At 41.8% G+C, this 18,399-nt stretch overlaps 1 protein-coding gene across 1 annotated transcript in view; it reads right to left on the minus strand.

Annotated features, from left to right (window-relative positions):
• Window positions 1-17,650, minus strand: part of LOC8039365 (peroxidasin homolog) — a 73,056-nt gene extending 55,406 nt beyond the window's left edge. The window contains exons 1-8 of the mRNA XM_029990166.3: window positions 17,344-17,650; window positions 13,965-14,036; window positions 10,779-10,850; window positions 10,096-10,167; window positions 8,477-8,548; window positions 8,257-8,328; window positions 7,307-7,470; window positions 1,097-1,214 (exon numbers count right to left, since the gene is read on the minus strand). Coding sequence (XP_029846026.3) covers window positions 1,097-1,214; window positions 7,307-7,470; window positions 8,257-8,328; window positions 8,477-8,548; window positions 10,096-10,167; window positions 10,779-10,850; window positions 13,965-14,036; window positions 17,344-17,516 — 815 coding nt within the window. The 5' untranslated portion in view covers window positions 17,517-17,650. The remainder of the gene's footprint in view (window positions 1-1,096; window positions 1,215-7,306; window positions 7,471-8,256; window positions 8,329-8,476; window positions 8,549-10,095; window positions 10,168-10,778; window positions 10,851-13,964; window positions 14,037-17,343) is intronic.
• Between the last annotated feature and the right edge of the window lie 749 nt (window positions 17,651-18,399).

Consider the following 18,399-nt stretch of genomic DNA (forward strand, 5'->3'; position numbering starts at 1 on the left):
ACACAAATAAGTGGCTTACAAATTGATTGTGTCAAATAGCTCGTCAGAGAGAGTAAAACACCTACTCTGTGGCGACTTGACTTTATGCAATATTTGCTGCCATTTCCGTAAAATACTGATGCACCTCGGATTACCTCTGGAGCAATGCGTACAAGTTCAAAAAAAAAAAAAAACCACTGTATAGGGAATGAAAGGGCGTCATGAATAATTCTATTAAAAGTACTGGCACTTTACCTTGAAATATATTGTATTTATAGTACGTTACTTCAAGTACATTGCAACCGGTGTACTCACTACTTCACTTGAAGTACACAACCTCTAATTTACTTTGTACTTTACTTCAAGTACTTTTAGGTGTGCTTTACGCAACACTGTAAACAAGCAAACTGTCTAAAAATGAAGCTCAGGCAGTGCTAAACCTCAAAGTAGAAATGACACATTTGCAGTTCTTCATTGACCAAACAAACAAGAAAGTACAAAACAATTAGGCACGCAGAAGCAGAAACAACTATTAAAGCATTTCTTTGAAAACAAAAAACAAAAAAAAAAAAACAATCAAATCCATATCTGGCTAGCACAATTTCGCTAGTGGATCAAAGCCTATGTACTTTCTTTTTGCCATAAAAAAACATAATATATGACTTTAGAGTAACTTCAAAAGTAATTAGATACTTTTTTACGGTACTTAGTAATTTTCTCAATTACTTTTTATTCGAGTAATTTCTACTCTACTCAAATTACTTTTAAGGTCAATACTCAGTAACTTAACTTAATTACTTTTTTTGAGTAACTTGTACATGTCTGGTGTACACCAACTGAACTCTTTGACGTCACTGCACTGCAGTGGCGCTGCTGTCGTCACTGCGCATGCGCGAAAGCTTTGCTCCCGAGGTAATCTGGTTACGGGCAATGCACCCACACACCGAATGTTGGCAAACGCTGACTAGTTCGTGAGCAGTGCGTTGGCCCGTATATTGCCACTCCTGAAATTCGGCTACTGGAGCTCGCTCCCGCCTGGAGACATACGAGGCTCAAAAAAAGTGCCGACAAGGTAAGGTTTGCTGAAAGAGGAGGGAATTAGTTGCAGGAAACGCACCCATCGTGTTGCCATGTAATGCTTGGTCGTGGCTCGCCCTCGGCCTTGCAGCTGAAGTTTATCTTGACACCAAAAGCAGCTTCCACGTCATAGGGCTCTTCCGTCAGGCTGGGCCGTTCTGCACACACAACATAACAACGCATGCAAGAAAACAAAACAAAAACAATTCAATAAAAAATATTTATACAAAGGAATGTTCTAAACTGTAAAATTTTCTATACGTATAGACAGCGCGTTGCACAGAATACAGTTCACACAGAAATAATAAAGCGCTGAAATCCACGAAAGACAGCCACTGACAGTTGATTGGATTTCATTTCATTTATATACCTTAAGGGTCCCGAGTTGGATCGCATAAGGGGGTAGTATATAGGGCATTCAGACAGAAAATAAGGTTTATAAAAAGTTTGAAAACAACAAACCAGAACAATCATATTAAAAAATTATTTGCAACATTTTAGTTAGAAAACGCATGCTGACCTGCGGGTATACGTGCTTTGTTCATCTGAGTGTTTTATTATTTTGGTGTGAACGTACTATATTTTCTGCCGTTTTGTATAAACCAAGGTCGGGGTTTATTCGGAGTTTTTACAACCGTACTGTCGTGTTTAGTATAAATATAATTATTGTTTATATCGATTACGTTTTATGTATGAGGTTGAGGAGTTGGTAAGGTCTGAGTTTTAATTCCTAATGTTAAATTCAAATCCGGTTTGTTCCCTTTCTCTTTTGTGTTGTATTGATGCTTATGCTATAGCATTGACATGCTTCATTCGATGGTATCCCAGGCAAGATTTTCTTCTCCCTTTCTTTCTAAGAAGAAGGGCCTTGATACGTTAGGGTATGCACAGTTTATGACGCTTTAATTACGGCCTCCGTATGGGGCTGGTGAAACTTTGCAATGTCACGCACATCGAAAGTTCGGGTAAATCCTACAACTCGTTTTCACTTAAACTGTGAAGCACTCTTAAAACAAAAATCTGTGCGTCATGTTCTCTGCAAAGAAACTCTAAGAGGCAATCACTGTAACATGCAAAGGAAGCTCGGTGTAAGAGGAACTAGTAATATAAACGTCTAAAGAAATGAAGTCTGGGAAGAGAGAGGCACTAATGTATTCCGCGAGCATGCAAAGTGCGTGAACTGCACATCGAAGAAAGGTTAAGACGTTGTCTCCGCCTTCGAACTTCACTAAAACTTCTCACTGCCCTAAGTAGAGAGGAAATAAGTGTGTAGAATAAAAATCAAGCTGACTGAAACCTTCATTTAAATCTTGATTTGAATTGTATTTTCAATCAGACCGGTTTTACAACCATGATTCAAATCAGAAATTTCACGCAAAATAACCTGCAAAATACTTATTATTTCCGTTAGTTTCTAATTTTGTAGTTTCTATGAGTATTTGTATATTATTTAAATAAAAAAAATACAAAGCCAAGAAACCTTTTAATAAGGCTGAACGCGAATAAAACGGGCTGCTCTTCTGAGCAAATCAGAGCGTTGAGCTTGATTTCTGCCTCCTACTTTTTCTTCAGCTACGTAACGTCCTGTCGGATCTGAGTGTGAACACACACACACACACAAAAAAAAGAAAATCCAAAACCAGGAAATTATTATTATATTGCGATCAAGCCCGAAGCCGAAAGAAGAATCAAATAAATACTTTAAATTAAAACAGTCAAGTTCTTTTTTAGTTCGGGGAGAATTAGAACAACATAATGTTGTTAATTAAACTGTACTTAGATTTACCGTAATTTTTCTCTAATGTTATTACTAATAGGAACGATTAGGAATGTATCTGCCGTGTCTAAAATGCCTGTAGTTGCAAATAATGAATATTTTTCTAGTTACAGTAATTTAAACCAAATTAATTTGATTGAAATAAAATATATCGTACTTAAATTAAGTAAATTATTTTTAAACTAAAATGAACATATATATATATGTATACTATATCTTTCTACATTGGTAGATGTGATTTGATCTAACAGTGTCCTACATAAAAATGGACGGGTGTAGGCAGTTTTTCACTACAGTCTTTATTAAGGTCAAAACGTGTCTTTCTCTCATCGTAATCCGCCCGTCTTCCCTCGTGCTTCGCGGATTGACTTGCCAAACGTTTCCACACACACAAAAAAAATCACTCCTACGCAAGTTGCTCGCGCATGCGCAAAACATGCCCCAACAGTGCATTTCCCAGGGGTTGAGGCTAGAGTTCCGAGCATGTATACTCAGCTTGCTGGAAAATAGCGTTTTCTCAAATGCATCCCGCCAGGACTCTCGCTCAAACCCACCGCGGTACTGAAGATAGAACTCAACTTCCCCAGCCTTGACATTTTTTTTTTCTTTCAATAACTGATGTTTCAATAAGCCAGTGTGACTTGCCTATTTTGACTTAGTTTCTATTTAAGGCAGCTCGTTCACACATTTGTGTCTGAGTTTTAAGAACACTGGAGAGCCGTATTACAAAGAGTTCCGAACTGCTCGATCGGGGCTTGGTAGTTTATGGGCTACGTTTGGCAATGCGAGCTACCAGAAGGTGCCGAAAAGGTTCATCGTCTGCAAACGCCTTTTAGCCTGCTTTCGTTCTGGGCAGACGACAACGCAGCGCATGCGCACTTGCGACCAATCTTCAAAGGAGGCGTCCGCCGTTAAATATCAAATCCTCCCCATGGCTAAAGATGGACCCTTCCTTCAATCTAGACTCGAACGCCCCGGTACACTGACGCCATCCACCAGGTAACTTTTGAATCCTTGCGGTGTGTGTATATATTTCACAATTTTTGCGCATCAAGCTTCAAACTTCTAATCTGAGGGTGGTATCGTTCCAGACGAACGAAGGGCATCTGGCACACCCCAGCAGAAACAATTCGACAACTCGTCTTCCTTTCTTTTTTTTTTCTTTATGCCCAGTTGAAATTTTAATTCCACGAGGTTTTTTTTCCTCAAACAAGGCTCCTTCAGGTTGTCTTCGTCACTGCCTGGATTCAAATTCCCCTCCTCGGATCCCTAGGACAGCGGTCGGTACCAAAACCACCGAGGTGGCTTAATTTTTTTTTTTTTTAAAGCGTTAGCATTAGAACCTTCATTTTGACGAAAATCCTACGGCGTCTTTCGTTTGTCCGTTGTTGCGTGCGACGCTCCCATTGGTCTGAAGCGCTGACGCGAGCACGCGCCCGTCCACCTCTCCCTCTCTTTACGGAGCTGACAAACTGACAGACACTGCCGGGTTTTTGTCGAAACGAGCCCTTTCGTTTTCGGCAAAGTCACGCGCACAGATGGCGCGGAGCCAGAAAGGAGGAGGCGACGCGCAACACCTCGCAGATAACAAATTCGTAGCCCTGAATGAGATGGCTTAGTCAGAGAAGGCAAACACTGGACACAGATTGGAAACGAGTGCTGCGTTATCGCTCGGCTTCGAGTCAAGTTTGAGCCGAACGTTGACGCAATCGTCGTGTCCAATTTGTTCCCAGCGTTGTCCTTCTCCGATGACGCCATCTCAATCAGCACTACGACTTTGTTATCTCAGAGGTGTTGTGCCGCCGTGCGGTGGAGTGCGGACGTGCTGAGCTGCCGCTCTGCCGTCCACGGTTCTTCTTCGCTCAGGGTTCCTGTAGCAGCAGTGAATGGGCTGGGATACGTGTGTGTATAGTTAAAACGAGGGATGCGGTTCACTCCACGAGTGAGAAGGATGCGGTTCTTTACATGAGTGGTGTGGATGTGGTTCCTTCCACGGGTGATATGAATGACCGTATCCAAGGGCGTCGTAAAGTTTATGCCACAAAAAGTTGGGAAAGTTTAGTCTATTTCAGGACCAGAAGCCCTAAAATGCTACTTGCACACTGTCCCCACCATATTCCAATTCCGGGCAACGGGTTGCAGCGTAATGCAGAGTCGTATCGCGGTCGCGCGCTCCCAGACGAAAGTGCGTGAACAAGCCTTAAAGGAAAGCTGAAGCACTTTTCAAGAAATCGGAGTTAGGGGCGGGAAAATATCGCTTTTGGTATCGTAAATTCAGATATCACGTTTCTTCTGGGCAGAAACAAACGAGTAACGCATTTATTTAGAATAATATGTGCAGCGATTACCGCCGGGCATGTGGCGTCCTCTCTGCCGCCTGTTATCTGTCCGGTACGTTGTGACAAAATCGTCGGCATCCCCGAGCCAGCTTAGTGGCGAGCAGGGCTCATCTGACCCCGCTTATGACGTCACTTTTGATAGCTTTTCTTTCCGCTCTCAGGTTTTCCTACTCTCGGCGCGCCGCAGCGGTTGGGTGTACATCGATATTTTAATTGATTACGACGCTCCTAATAATAAGATCGAAAAGTGGCTTAATACACGTAACTTTTATGGGGTATACATCTTTACATTACAACTTTTACTGTTTGCTCGAATTCATCGATTGCTTCAGCTTCCCTTTCAGAGTGTATATACATAGGCTCCTCTGTAGAGCGTGACTTTCGAAGTAGGGCTGGGCGATTGATCGATTAACCTACCGATTAATCAATTATTTCTTTAATCGCGGTCAATTTTTTGAGCCAGTTAATACGCAACATTTTAACGAACCAAAATAATGTAAAAATTACAGGCTTTCACCACTCAAAAAAGAGAACACAAGTATAAAGAGAAACTGGGTGAAATTTTCAGCTAAAGGGAACTGTAGGGGCAATTTCTGTAACTCCAGACAAGTGCAGAAGGTTACACATGTCTCGTTCACCTCAAGTCTGTGCGGGGTATTGAGATATTCATATATATATATATATATATCAGTGTGTCGAACCGAAAAAAATACGGGTTCGGTTACGGTTCAGGTTCAGGTAAATTTATTTTGTTCCGTTTCAGTTCCGGTTCGATTAATTCGATCCGCGAACCGGTTCGCGAACCGGTTCGGAAATTATAAATGACAAATTGCAACGTCAAAATAAATTACAAATAAAGCATCTGAAATCAGCACATACGAAACGGGATACATCGTAGTGTAAGGCTCAGAGATTTCTACCAGGAATGGTTTCTCTATGTGCACTCAAAGGTTACCTCACCGACGTTTACGCATTCGGACTTCATCTAATTGGGTCCGACGCAGTAGCTGTAAAATCCGCGACCTCCTTACAAACCCACTTACAAGTAGAACTCGCTAACTATCCCGCCACCTCGGCGTGTAAGCAATTGAAGGAACAGTGGGGAGAAAATACAGCTTTCTTTATTTGAACTAGCCTTCGGTAACTCAAATTAGACCCTTAAAGAAATTTTCATTAAACAAGATACGGAATATGAAAAACACTTCACCGAACGCAACACCAGAACGACGTAATAGGATAAATATTAAAATAGAAGAGTTCGCTGTCGCACAAATATGTTAGCTTCTAAGTGCCTATACGAAACCGGATGCATTATCATCAAACTCCACAGCCTTTTCTTTTCTCATTCCGATGGAAGCAAGCTTCAAGAACTCGCCCGTTCTAGAAACGTGTTATGAAATGAGCAAACAGCAACATTTAGGATTTACGAGATTGTAGGAAAATGAAATCCCGTGACGCGATTTTTTTTTTTTTTTTTTGCACAGCCTTTAAATTTTTTTTTCCGTGCAAGCCGCGACCAGCGCAATACTGGTTCCTATGTCAAGATACATGGATGCAGCGTTTTTCAAGATTCATGGATGCAGCGTTTATATTCCTAAGACTGAGTGGAGAAGAAAAATATGTAAGCGAGGTGTGTGTCAGTTGACTGCACTTAAAAAACAAATGGCATTGATAGCACATTCATTGTCAACAGCGCGTGGCCGAACCGTTTTGACATGAGCCGGTAACCGTTATTTTTTTCCGGTTCAGTTCCGGTTCGGGTTCATCGGGATAACAATATAACGGTTCGGGTTCGGGTTCAGTTCCGGAAAAAAATACCGGTTCAGTTCCGGTTTTCGGTTCGGTTCGGTTCCAGTTCGACACCCTGATATATATATATATATATATATATATATATATATATATATATATATATATATATATATATATATATATATATATATATATATATATAGGAATATATATATATATAGTTTAAGATATTATCTGCGGAAATGAACAGAACTGACTAACCGATTAATTAATCAATTAAATTGTGGCGATTAATCCGTTTGAGATTTTCAATCGGCGCCCAGCTCCATTTCCGAGTCATCGGAATACTATCATATTTATGTTACTAAGTGGGACCAGTTACCGCAGGCGAAGTCACTTTCGACGAGCGACGTCAGCGGTTTCCCAGCGAGAGACGCCGGAAGGCTGCAGTGTCCTGTAGCCTGCGTAATGGTCTGCTTCTCTTGGAGCATCTGGGTAAACCACATCAGGCTGCAGTCGCAGGTGAGAGGGTTGTTGTCCAGGCGCCTTTGAGGGGAAACAAAAAAGGAAAGGGAATTGCTTTTTCAGCTGTTCTTATAACATCATTTTTGATGTTCCTGAGCTGAAACGGTACACTACTGAACCTCAATGGTGAGATGCGGCGTTGCGGCCGGTAAGCATACGCGAGTACCTACTTGTTTTTGGTAATCCTTCTTCGTCTCGTTTTAGAAAATGGCCTCGGAACGAGATAAATTATGGTCTCTACAGACCGTTGCCCTCTTCCAAGTTGTATGAGTTGGTTTGGCATATAATAACAAGTGCCTTGCAAACTGCGATTTGCCTGTTGAAAAACGTGCAGTGCCGTCGACTTCGCCGAAAGGCATGCCGGGAAATCTAGGTATCGAACCGGTTGCAGCAGATGACGGAGGCAAGGAAGGAAGCGCGGGCAAGCGGACGAGAGCACGCGAGCAAATGCGCTGTCCTCTTTCTCTCTTGCTCTGTCCTGTGTCACGCAGGACCTTCAGAAACTGTGGAGTGCAACATAACCTGTTAGGTTCTTAGGCATTTGGAGAAAAGTTAATTAACGATGGTTTTTGGTAAATTAACTCAGGGATTGTGACTACTGCCTTCCCCATAATCGATCGGTAAACAAGTGGTGGAGACGTTATTATTAAAACGGTCGTCCCCGGCCTTTAAATAAAAAAAAAAATCTGGATTAGTACAAAAGAATAGTAATAGTTGCTCTTGTCAGATACGTTTCGAAAGAACTCATTTGCTTGGTTCCGTGTTTCAAGTGTTAAGTTTGTAGCTCTGCGCTGGAATGATACTCACAAGCGCCGAAGTTGTCTGAGGTTCTGCAAGGCGCCCTTGTGCACAGTTCGAATTCTGTTGTCGTTGAGAAACCTGCGAAGGAAGAAAGCATGCGAACAGACGTCCTGATTACGTCTCATATTCGCTGAGCGACCACAAGGTCCGTCAGCGGCGTATATATATATATGTATATATATATTTATGTAGGTGCATAATTCTGATTGCTTGCACTCAAGCTCACAGCCGCTCCAACGACAGCAGACCCAGAAACGGCGGCTCTCCGATCTCTTGGAGCAGGTTGTCGTGCAGATACCTGAAAACAAGCGCCCAGTCGAGTAGACCGTCAGCTTCTGCGAGGTCAAGCGATTAAAATTTAATGAATTCGTGGCAATCAGTCTTCCTATCTCTTGCCCTACGATGAGTTGGCGAGTCGGCCGATTGCGGTGAACGCCACTCGCTTTGTCGATTCTAAATCCTGACTTCCGCATTCTGAATTTTGATACTTGCTCCAATGCCTTCATTTCCTAAAGATGTCGGTTATACTTCCTTTCATCATAAGTTCGAGTGGGTCAACAGCTAGTAGCACCATAACCACATACGCGTTTTTCGAGAAGCTTTATTGACCTTATTGGCTCGTATCGTTGGTAGCGCTTGAACTTTACATAAAAAAACAATAAAAAGATAACATTCAGTTAAATGTTTTTTTAACAAAGTGATTAATCTATAAAATTAAAAGCGTCACTGATAAGAAAGTAAATAGTGTTTTATTTAGACAATTGCAAGATATAGTGGACGATTCCTTCAGGATGATATGGTTAAGATGATTTCAGTACAATGGAGGATGGCCTTGCTGATGCAAATCCGTTGATGAAAGGGTGAACTTTGATGATTCTTTGGCAATACGACATACTTGATGGTTCTGCTGGAAATGTAAGGCTCTATAAAACAAATTGAGGCATCCCACCTATTGCGGATGCTGGGCAAAGATATAAAAGAGACATCGCATCCTATATGTCGTAAAAACCGATGTTTGCCTCTCAAAACCGATGTTTTGACTGTGCTTACTGTTGAGCAGTCTGAAAAGGAAATCTTTAACAAAAAAAAATAAACTTCCAGATTTTCGTTTATAGAAATGAGCATGTGCACATCAGTCAAAACTAACTTTAAAAAGCCGCAAGTATAACTAGAAAAAAAAAAAGAAACTTCACGTGCGTGTATTAACTCTGTTCAGTAAGGCTTATGTCTGCGTCATTTAATATGGACATCAAAGAAGTTTCTATGTAGGACGTATTGGAAACATTAAGCTGCGAATCGTTTCTTATCTTATGTTTAGTTTCAGCGGTATCTTTCCAGCCGTAACAAAATAGATCGCTGATAGATCCAATATTCCAACAAAAATACACTTTTGTTAAATTGTAGCTGTGTCTCGAAACAAAACATGCTTAGAGTGAATAAAATGCACGAATACTTCATCAGAAAGAATAGAAAGCTTCAAACTCGTATCCTATATTCAGTATTTCTTTGCGCTTTTAATTCTGGGGGGCATTGTGGCAGCAGGCACGACAGATACTTCTTTTATTGCCATTGTTCTTAAAAATGACATAAACGACGTATAAACGATCTATATATTAAAAGCAAAAGTAAAATATCACATGATCCTGAAACGTCTGCAGGTTTACTCGTGCGTCAAAAATAGGCTACCATTGGTGTCGGTGATCGTTGCAAAATATTATTGGCTATCAATTAGTGAACATTCAATAAAATTGTGTGTGTGACTGCTGGTTTAGTTCCAAACATCGATGGAAGGTTTAGCATTATAAATCCCTTTTACTAATTAAAAGAATCCCGACTGTTGCTCACAGCTGTTCGAGGCTTTGGAGTCCCGCGAAACTGTTCTCGTCCAAGTACTTGATCCTGTTCTTGAATATGTACCTGGAAAATTTATGTGAAAAATAATTACGGATTCCAGTTTCTTGATAAAAAAATCACTATTGTTTTAGATTACTGGCGAAAGTAACTTTTAATATTCGCTTCCTAATTTATTTTCTTAACAAAAATGGTCACCTCGCGACTGTAAACAGAATTTGTGTGTTGGTGCAGAAACGGCAAAAAAAATGTTTCTGTTTCTACTACCCAAAACTGGTATCTCTCAAAACAGGAAACACAAGTAAACAAAGCGCATATATTCAAGGAATATTTACTTCATGTTTGCAGATTTATATTTCTTAATATCACCGTGTTTAGTTATATATATATATATATATATATATATATATATATATATATATATATATATATACAATGTTCCAAATTCATGTTCGTGACCTGAAGAGAACACTTTGCATTAATCTTTCGTTACTTCGCAGAACTTGACGAATAATGTGCATGTATTTAACTGTTCATAACCAACCACTCCCCCTTCCCCCCCCCCCCCCCCCCCCCCCCAAGACACAAGCAAACAAACTGACTGTACTTTTTTGAGCTTGAGGGCGAGTAATGAAAGAATAGTTTAATAAGAAATATATATTAAAACAAGAACTCACAAATGTCTGAGATTCCGTAGTCCCTCAAAACCATGTCCTTCGATATGGCGAATCTGGTTGTTGTTCAAGAGCCTGAAAATAGATCAATAATCCAGTTACAAGATTTTATTTGATCGCGCACCACTCACTTAATTACGTTATGACGGCCTTTGAAAGTATAACATGTCTCAGTACCTACAAAAATAAACCGGAAACAAGCCGTCTCCAGCAATAATCATACTTGTTGTAGCAGTATGAATTCTAGGTAGCCTCCTTTTTTAAATTAAAAGACAACTACGGCAATGCGATTACATCAGAAATTAATCGATGCAAAAGGCTAGTCCATAAACATGGGCCTAGGTGTTTTTTTTTTTTTTTATGATCCGTGGTCACTAACCTTTGCATTCTACTATATAATTGAAGATTACATTAAGTCATATCTCTATACGGTCACTTTACAAATTGTTCGGGTTTTTATTTTTCACTCCTGACAAAGCGCGCTGATTTACTGAAATAAAACTTACTCGTTTGATGCTTATTCCTTCGGTGTTCATTAGAATTCACCGTTATCGGTCCTGTTGACACATTCATATTTTCCACGAATGTTTGGCGTTATCGTGGATTGCGCTTTTCTAAGGCGCAATGAGGGGCAGTAGGTGTATCACTGTGGCTCGCGGTAACCCCCCTCCCCCCCTCCCTAATCAAGCCAATCAGGGGGTTCCAACCGAAAAGAGCCTCGTCACGGCGATCGTCACCTTTGTGCGCTAAACATCACGTGCTAAGCCAAAACTTAAAAAAAGTGGGAAAAATAAAACAGGTATGCTTACGGTGTTGTCACTCTGAGCAATTTGTTTAGGTAGTGATAGCAAAACGCAGAAAGTCGACGAGTTCTGCTACGATGCAATTTTACCCCTGCTTGACGCGATTCATCGTACCCCGCCGGCTGCTATTACGAAATAGGTTATAGATAGGGTTGTTCGCTCTCGGGTTTTATATCTTTCTTTTTAAATTCGGGGGGTAAAATTCAGGTGCTATTTTTCAAGCTGGTAATCGGAAATAAATCGGGTTTTTGGTGGAAACGTTCCAAAATTCGGGTTTTTTTCGGGTTAAATTAACAAATCTACTCAGTAATAGAATCGTTGTTTTTTAGCGGAGCGTGTTACGATATATATATATATTTACTACAAACGGCGTTTCCAGCTTTGATTGCCGTCGGTCGCTTCAAGGGAAGCACCGCCCACAGAATTCTCCTTTCCCTCATGTGTCAACAAAAACCCTGGCCGTTCAAGGGACAGTAATCTCCGATCAGATACTTCGCTATGGGAAAAACGTGTTAAGTTTTCTCGATCTATTTACGCCACTGACTGGCTCGGACGTTGTTCGTGAGAAAGGTTGAACGCCAGCGAGATGGCCATGCTACCCGAGAGACCAGGCGGGTCGTCGACACCTCACTGGTCGAAGCGGGATAGATAGTGCATTTCACAAGCTGCGTGCAGCAGGGCCGAAGCTACGTGGCCGTGCCGACGCTGTCCCAACTGCGTGCACAGCGGGTGGACGGAACTGTTCCTCCGAGGCCCCAATGCCTATTGTCGCCTTTCTTTAGCCGACCTCCGTAGAATGTCACGGTGAATTAAGCGCGCTCGTTGGGTGGTTGGTTAAGAGTCGTGTAGCGTCCACAGTGCTGTACGCAGCTTGCGAAATGAACTACTAGAGGTCACTGTTGTCCCGAGGTAGGGTAGCTAGCGTGTGCGCACCGCAAACTCCGTGCGGCGTAAAAATAAAAGGGTTGCTTATGTGGCCTTGGAATTCGGGGAGAAATCGGGTTTAACCCGATTCTCGTGAAACATGTTCGGGATGTAAACATCGGATAAAATCGGGTTTTACCCGAAAACGAACAACCCTAGACTTATAGATTGCCTTAAAACGGCATGTAGTATCCTCGCTGTAAACGAGGGGGACAAGGGGGGGGGGGGGGAATTTTGTCAATAGTGTACGACCGCTGAATTTCGGTATTTTAACGCGCGTTATACATGAGCAAGGACGCAACTGCACGCCTGTGCGATGCTCGTCCAGATCAGAAGGGGCAATGGTGAAAACATAACTCAGTAACGATCTCTCGTGCAACTGTAATTGGCTGCGCCTGGCCCACCGACTTGACACGTGCTTCAAGGAAGAAATGTGCAGTCGGTGAAACATGCTACGTCATTCATATTAAAAATAGCGCAAAAGAGACGGGACAAAAAGACGAAGAAGCACACAGGACAAACGCTAACTGGCAACTAAACTTTATTGAAAGCTTCCAACTTTGCTATCGCCATGCACGTGCTTAGTGCATGGCGATAGCCATGCACTAAGCACGATAGACTACCAACTTGCCCAGCAGACCAAGCTTTTACAATACATGCTACGTCGGCGGTGAAACCCGTCGTCGCTGCTTGACCAAAGAGGCCAACCCCAGTATCGACGCCAAAAATAGCGTCTGTGGTTGTACACAAACACTCAACCGCGGGCAGAAACAATAAGATATGTAGAGCGACACAAGCGATTGACGAAGTGCTCTCTACCGGCAAAATGATTACACCTGGAGTAGTTAGCGCCATCTAAGACGCCGTCGTCGAAGTGTTGCGAAAGCAGTTTTGGGCTTGTGCGTTAAGAAATCAGTTATAACTTTTTTTTTTTTTCGGTACGCATAGTGATCCTCTTGAAACACACGCTCCGCGGCGGCTTTATCAAAATCGGGTTAAAAAGAAAAACCCCAACCTGGAGCTGTCCTCGATAAGAAAAAAAATCCCGAGTTTCACGAGAAGTAGCTTTCCGTCTACAGTTCTCTTTTGAACTGACCCGGAAAGCAGGCCACATGGAAATGTCCGCAAAGCTACCGCTTTCTTTAAAAATGACACCTTTTGTCTCGATTCCTCGATTCCCTCTGTCATCGGTACTTGGTCGTTTTCGAAGTATTCGGGCCAAATCCGTGCTTCAGGCGTAGTAGGTTGAGTAGTCACTATCCCATTTCCTATTTTCTTCGACATAGGCCCCCATAAACACAAAAAGTTTCACCGACACCGAAAATGTACAACGTAAAACACTGCATTTGTGAAAAAAAAAAAACGATCATTTAGAAGTGTTTCAAGTTAAATAAAAAATCAACATCGAAAGAACAAAAACAACTGAATCCTCTTTGTAACGGCGATAGACAATTGTTCTTACAGTGTTTCCAGTTGTTCGAGGTCTTCGAAGCTTCGTGCTGGAACCTCCCGGATGTTGTTGTACCTCAGGTCGCTTTTTTCGGTTGTCCGTTTGATGTAGCGTCAAGGTAAAAAAAAAAATAAGAGATAAACAAGAGGGATCATGTGGCATTAAAGTAGTGACCCAATCGAACGAGAGAGGTTTAAACATGACTATGTGACAGAGCTTTTAAAGGTGTATTATACCTGGCGTTTTTGCGTTTTACGTCGATGTAATGTACCCCACGTTTCACATCAAGTGCAACCGCAGTCGATTCTACGATCCAATAAAAACAATCGGCAGCGACAAAAAAAAAAAAAAAAAAAAAATCTACCTCCGCGGCGCTTGTCGTTTTGTACGCCTGCTCTCATGGGATGTCACCAACTAGGAACGTGAAATGAAAGTGCAGGATTTGTGTATCTATAAATACCAAAGAGAGACATAGGACGAGCACCGCGATGTTACGATTTTTGCGCTGCTTGTTTGTCTCCATTAAATCCTGGAGTCCACTGGGGCCGTAATTTAATAACACACAAAATATTCAACGCGAACTATTTCATATCCCTCTTTTACGGGCGTTTAAAAAACTTCAATACCATTCTCTTAAAGACCGACGTACAACCTTGGGCTTCTGCAGGGAAGATAATCCTCCTAGCACTTTCCTCTCCTAAGCTGCGAGGGAGACAAGTTTGGGCAAGGTAAAAAGTGGAGATGATTTAGGAAAGGAGGGAACGGGCAAGAGTGGAAAGCGCGAAGTGTACGTCGGCATTTAAGTCAGTTGTTCTCAAATGGGGATCTTCAAAAGCCTTCTTGGGGTCCCCAAATCCTTGGACCGTCAATCAAGCCGAGCTGTAAAACCTCTTTTTTTTTTTTTTAAATTGATCCCGGCTGATTTTTCTGCAATGTGCACTGAGTGAGAAGCGTTGATTAATCTCCGATTCAGGGCCTCAAAGTTGGTTCGCCTGCATTTAGTTTTTTTTGTTTTTTTTTTCGTGCTGACTATTGTTGTTCTTTTTCTCGTCCGTTGCCCTCTCCTCCCTCTCGGTTAATGGGGTCCCCCATCACTTCTGTTGTTCTAGACGTCCGAAACGTTAGTGCTTAAAAACCACTGCAATAAAACAAGCAAAAAAATAGTTCAACCTGTATGGAATTGGGCACACGTGGAGTCGAAATGACGAGCTCATTTGGAGAATTTTTAAAGTTGTTCTGGGGACCTTCATACCCACGTTCACGGGAAGTTAAAACGACTCCAAAACGAGAAACTTAGAAGACCCGACGACTTAAGCCGTGATTTCGACTCTTCACATGCCCATTGGCGTGCTCTTGTTTGCCTATTATTTGAAAGAGTTTGTCCGGAGGGCCTTTGAAAGTATTTTAATTGCCCGTCAAAAAAGTATACAAGAACCGTTTTATCGGGCTTAATTGGAATGGTGTGCATGATATGCGTGCTTCGGGATCTGAAGAAATGAAAGAAATAACTAACATGTCTTGTTTTTAAATATAGGTACATGTAACATAGTTACGTTTTTTTCCTTATCCTTCTGAGAGGCGAATCTTCTAGCTCCTAGAGATAGACGTTATAATAAATTATTAATCTTATGACATGCCAGTTCCTTGAGTAATAAAGCTTGGGGACAGCTAGGGGCGGTTGTTTTAACACTTAAATGTTCACTTGATAGGGTTCTGACATGGTCGTGTTCGAATGTTTACTATTGTTGCAAGAACACACATGTGCTTCACCACGAAATCGTGTAGACCTTTCTAATAATCGCCTTGTGCGCGCCGCCATCTTTGTGTACTGGGCAGTGGAATGCGTTCTGGGCGTGCGCAGTTGTTGTGCTCTACGAAACATAACACTCCGCGCATGCGTCCAGAGCCCAGTGACTCGGCATTTTTCACCTGGGTGGTTAGCGCTGACAAGGCCTATGGAATAAAGAAAATTTTTAACTTATCCTCTTGTAGAATAGCTCAGGATAGCTGGGACAATTCAGAAAAAGAAAACTCGAAATTTCTGCGTTGTTTTTTATATGACAGTTATAATTTAACGAGCGAACAAAGTAGGATAGGCATCAAATTGTGTTAATAGATTATAAAGAAAAAACGGAAGCTAAGTGTCTTTGATCGTGTAATCAGATTACAAATAAACATATTTAACTCGTACTACGTATTACTGATTGCTCGCATAATGTAACCTCGAAGAGCATTAGAAAGAAAACGGTAAATGAAATATAAATGTAGGGGAGGACCGAGCAGCCCTGGAAGCCTATCTCGTTTGTTACGACCTTGCGCAACTCGCGAATTCAGGGCCAGGGATTTTTGGCGACCGTTACACAACCATGGTCGGCGATCTGCTCTTGAAAGAAACTGCTGAAGTTGCCAAAATCTTTTTTTTTTTTTTAATCTTAACTCCGGCTTTGCTCTTTCTTTTTTTTTTTGTTTGTGTGGCTATCATCTTCTAAAACACCTTGACATTGCTCTCATATTTCTGTGACATCATCGTGGTTAGAAACAGCTCGACTTGTGTGGTGCTGTCGAGCACGTGCGTTAGTTCTCTCCTCTGGGTCGCCAAATGAATCTTGATTTGTACTGAACTACACCTCGTAGCGCACTCCAGACCGAACATTTTATATAGATATTTAGGAGTGATTTATATCCTGCTTTGATCTGTGAAATATTTTAAACCGGTTCGCCGACGTTGCATTTCGAAAGTAGACGCAGGGTTTGTGAACATATTATATATTTGAAGAAATCGCCAGTAGTATACACGACACCCCCTGCTCGAAAAGGAAGTAAAATAAAGACACAGGAAAGACAGGGAAGAAGTAATATAAACAAAATATTTAGTCGCCGTGGAACTGTTATTGGCCCCGAAGAACACTGAGGATCCCTTCTGGAACGTTTCACCGATTCGTCTAGCGTGCAAAGGAGGATATATCATAATATATTTCCTTATAACGTTCTCCCGAAACACTCGACAGCTCCTATTCACTTCTAAAATAAGAAACATTTTCTCACAAAACGTTTAATCCATTTTTGATAGAAAATGAAATAGAAAGATGATGGGATAACTAGGTTTTGTTGGTTTCTTTTTTTGTGTTGACGAGAATTGAATGGTCTGCATACTGTCTACTTTTACTACATGCGAACAAACTAAAAATTACTCAAAGTTAAATATTATAAAATAAAAAAAAGTGATGTCTGGGATATATATAGTGTTTGTTTAAGCGGCTCGGCTTCGTTCTCTAGGCTATCATCGGTGATATGAAATCAGTTCAAGATTAGGGAAAAGCACGAACCGCAGAAAATAGATGCATAACTCGTAAATTGGCAAAAAAAACAAAAAAAAACATAATAGACTCACAGAACAGTGGTGTCTTCTGGAACTCTTGGCAGAGTCTGCAACTTGAGAAACATGCAGCGTACTGTGGTTCCGACGCAGATGCATCGGTCAGGACAGGTCCTAAGGGCATCGAGTTCGGCAAACAGGTACAAATAAAGCACTGTAGAAACAAAGGACCGGCGATAGGTGGACATATCGATGTATCGGTGAAGAATGTCCAGGGCCCCAAAGTCCCCCCGATGATCTGCTCCGACGTGAAGCGCTAGAAGAGGACTAGATGTTTTTCCTTTTTTCTTCTTTCTTCTATCTGGCGGGGGGTTGACTCGGGTTTCGAATGCGCCGTAGATAGCACGCCTATGGCTGGCCCAGACTGCGCAGATGACGGGACGCTGTTTTACGTCAGCTGTCCTCGGGGAGATGCTCGACGACTCATGGTGCTTCTCCCGTCGCCTTCGTCGTCTGAAGTTCGAGGAGAATGGTCGCAGACTTGTCTGACGACGACTGCTCCTGTCATTTTGTAGGTTCGTGTTCCCCCGTCGCCAAAAAAGGGTTCGCTTGTTTCGACATAATTAAGGTCGCGGTTCCGCTCTGGTACACTGTCCTGATGTCAAAATGCTTTCCACAACAACTTCAGGAACCGATTCTTACGTTTGTTGCTTGATCTTCTACTTATATATTTATATAGCTAAAGTGCACGGGATGGACCAACAAGACTTGAACACAAGGCTCCAGTACGAGGCTTTTCCCATATTCCTGAACCAACCGACGAATCACTAACCCGACTTCCTAAAACCACCGCCAGCTTGGGAACTAATCAACGCCTGTCGACGACTTCCGTTCAAGAGCAACATGAAGCAAAATAGAACAATAAGCTACAACGACACGCTAAAACACACGAAATAAGTAAAAAACCTGCTAAAAAACACCATAAACTCATAATTTAATCAGACGAATCAGTAAGGAAGAGGTAGATTCCACTTGAAAATATAATTTAATTTCAGGATACAAAGCGGCTCACTCCACCTCAGCTGAAATATCGGAACAAGCCAAAGCTCGAGCGTTGTAAGGAGCGTCAGA

This window comes from Ixodes scapularis, unplaced genomic scaffold (genome assembly GCF_016920785.2).
Source record: "Ixodes scapularis isolate PalLabHiFi unplaced genomic scaffold, ASM1692078v2 PGA_scaffold8__174_contigs__length_109621045, whole genome shotgun sequence".
In the NCBI taxonomy this organism is placed as follows: domain Eukaryota; kingdom Metazoa; phylum Arthropoda; class Arachnida; order Ixodida; family Ixodidae; genus Ixodes; species Ixodes scapularis.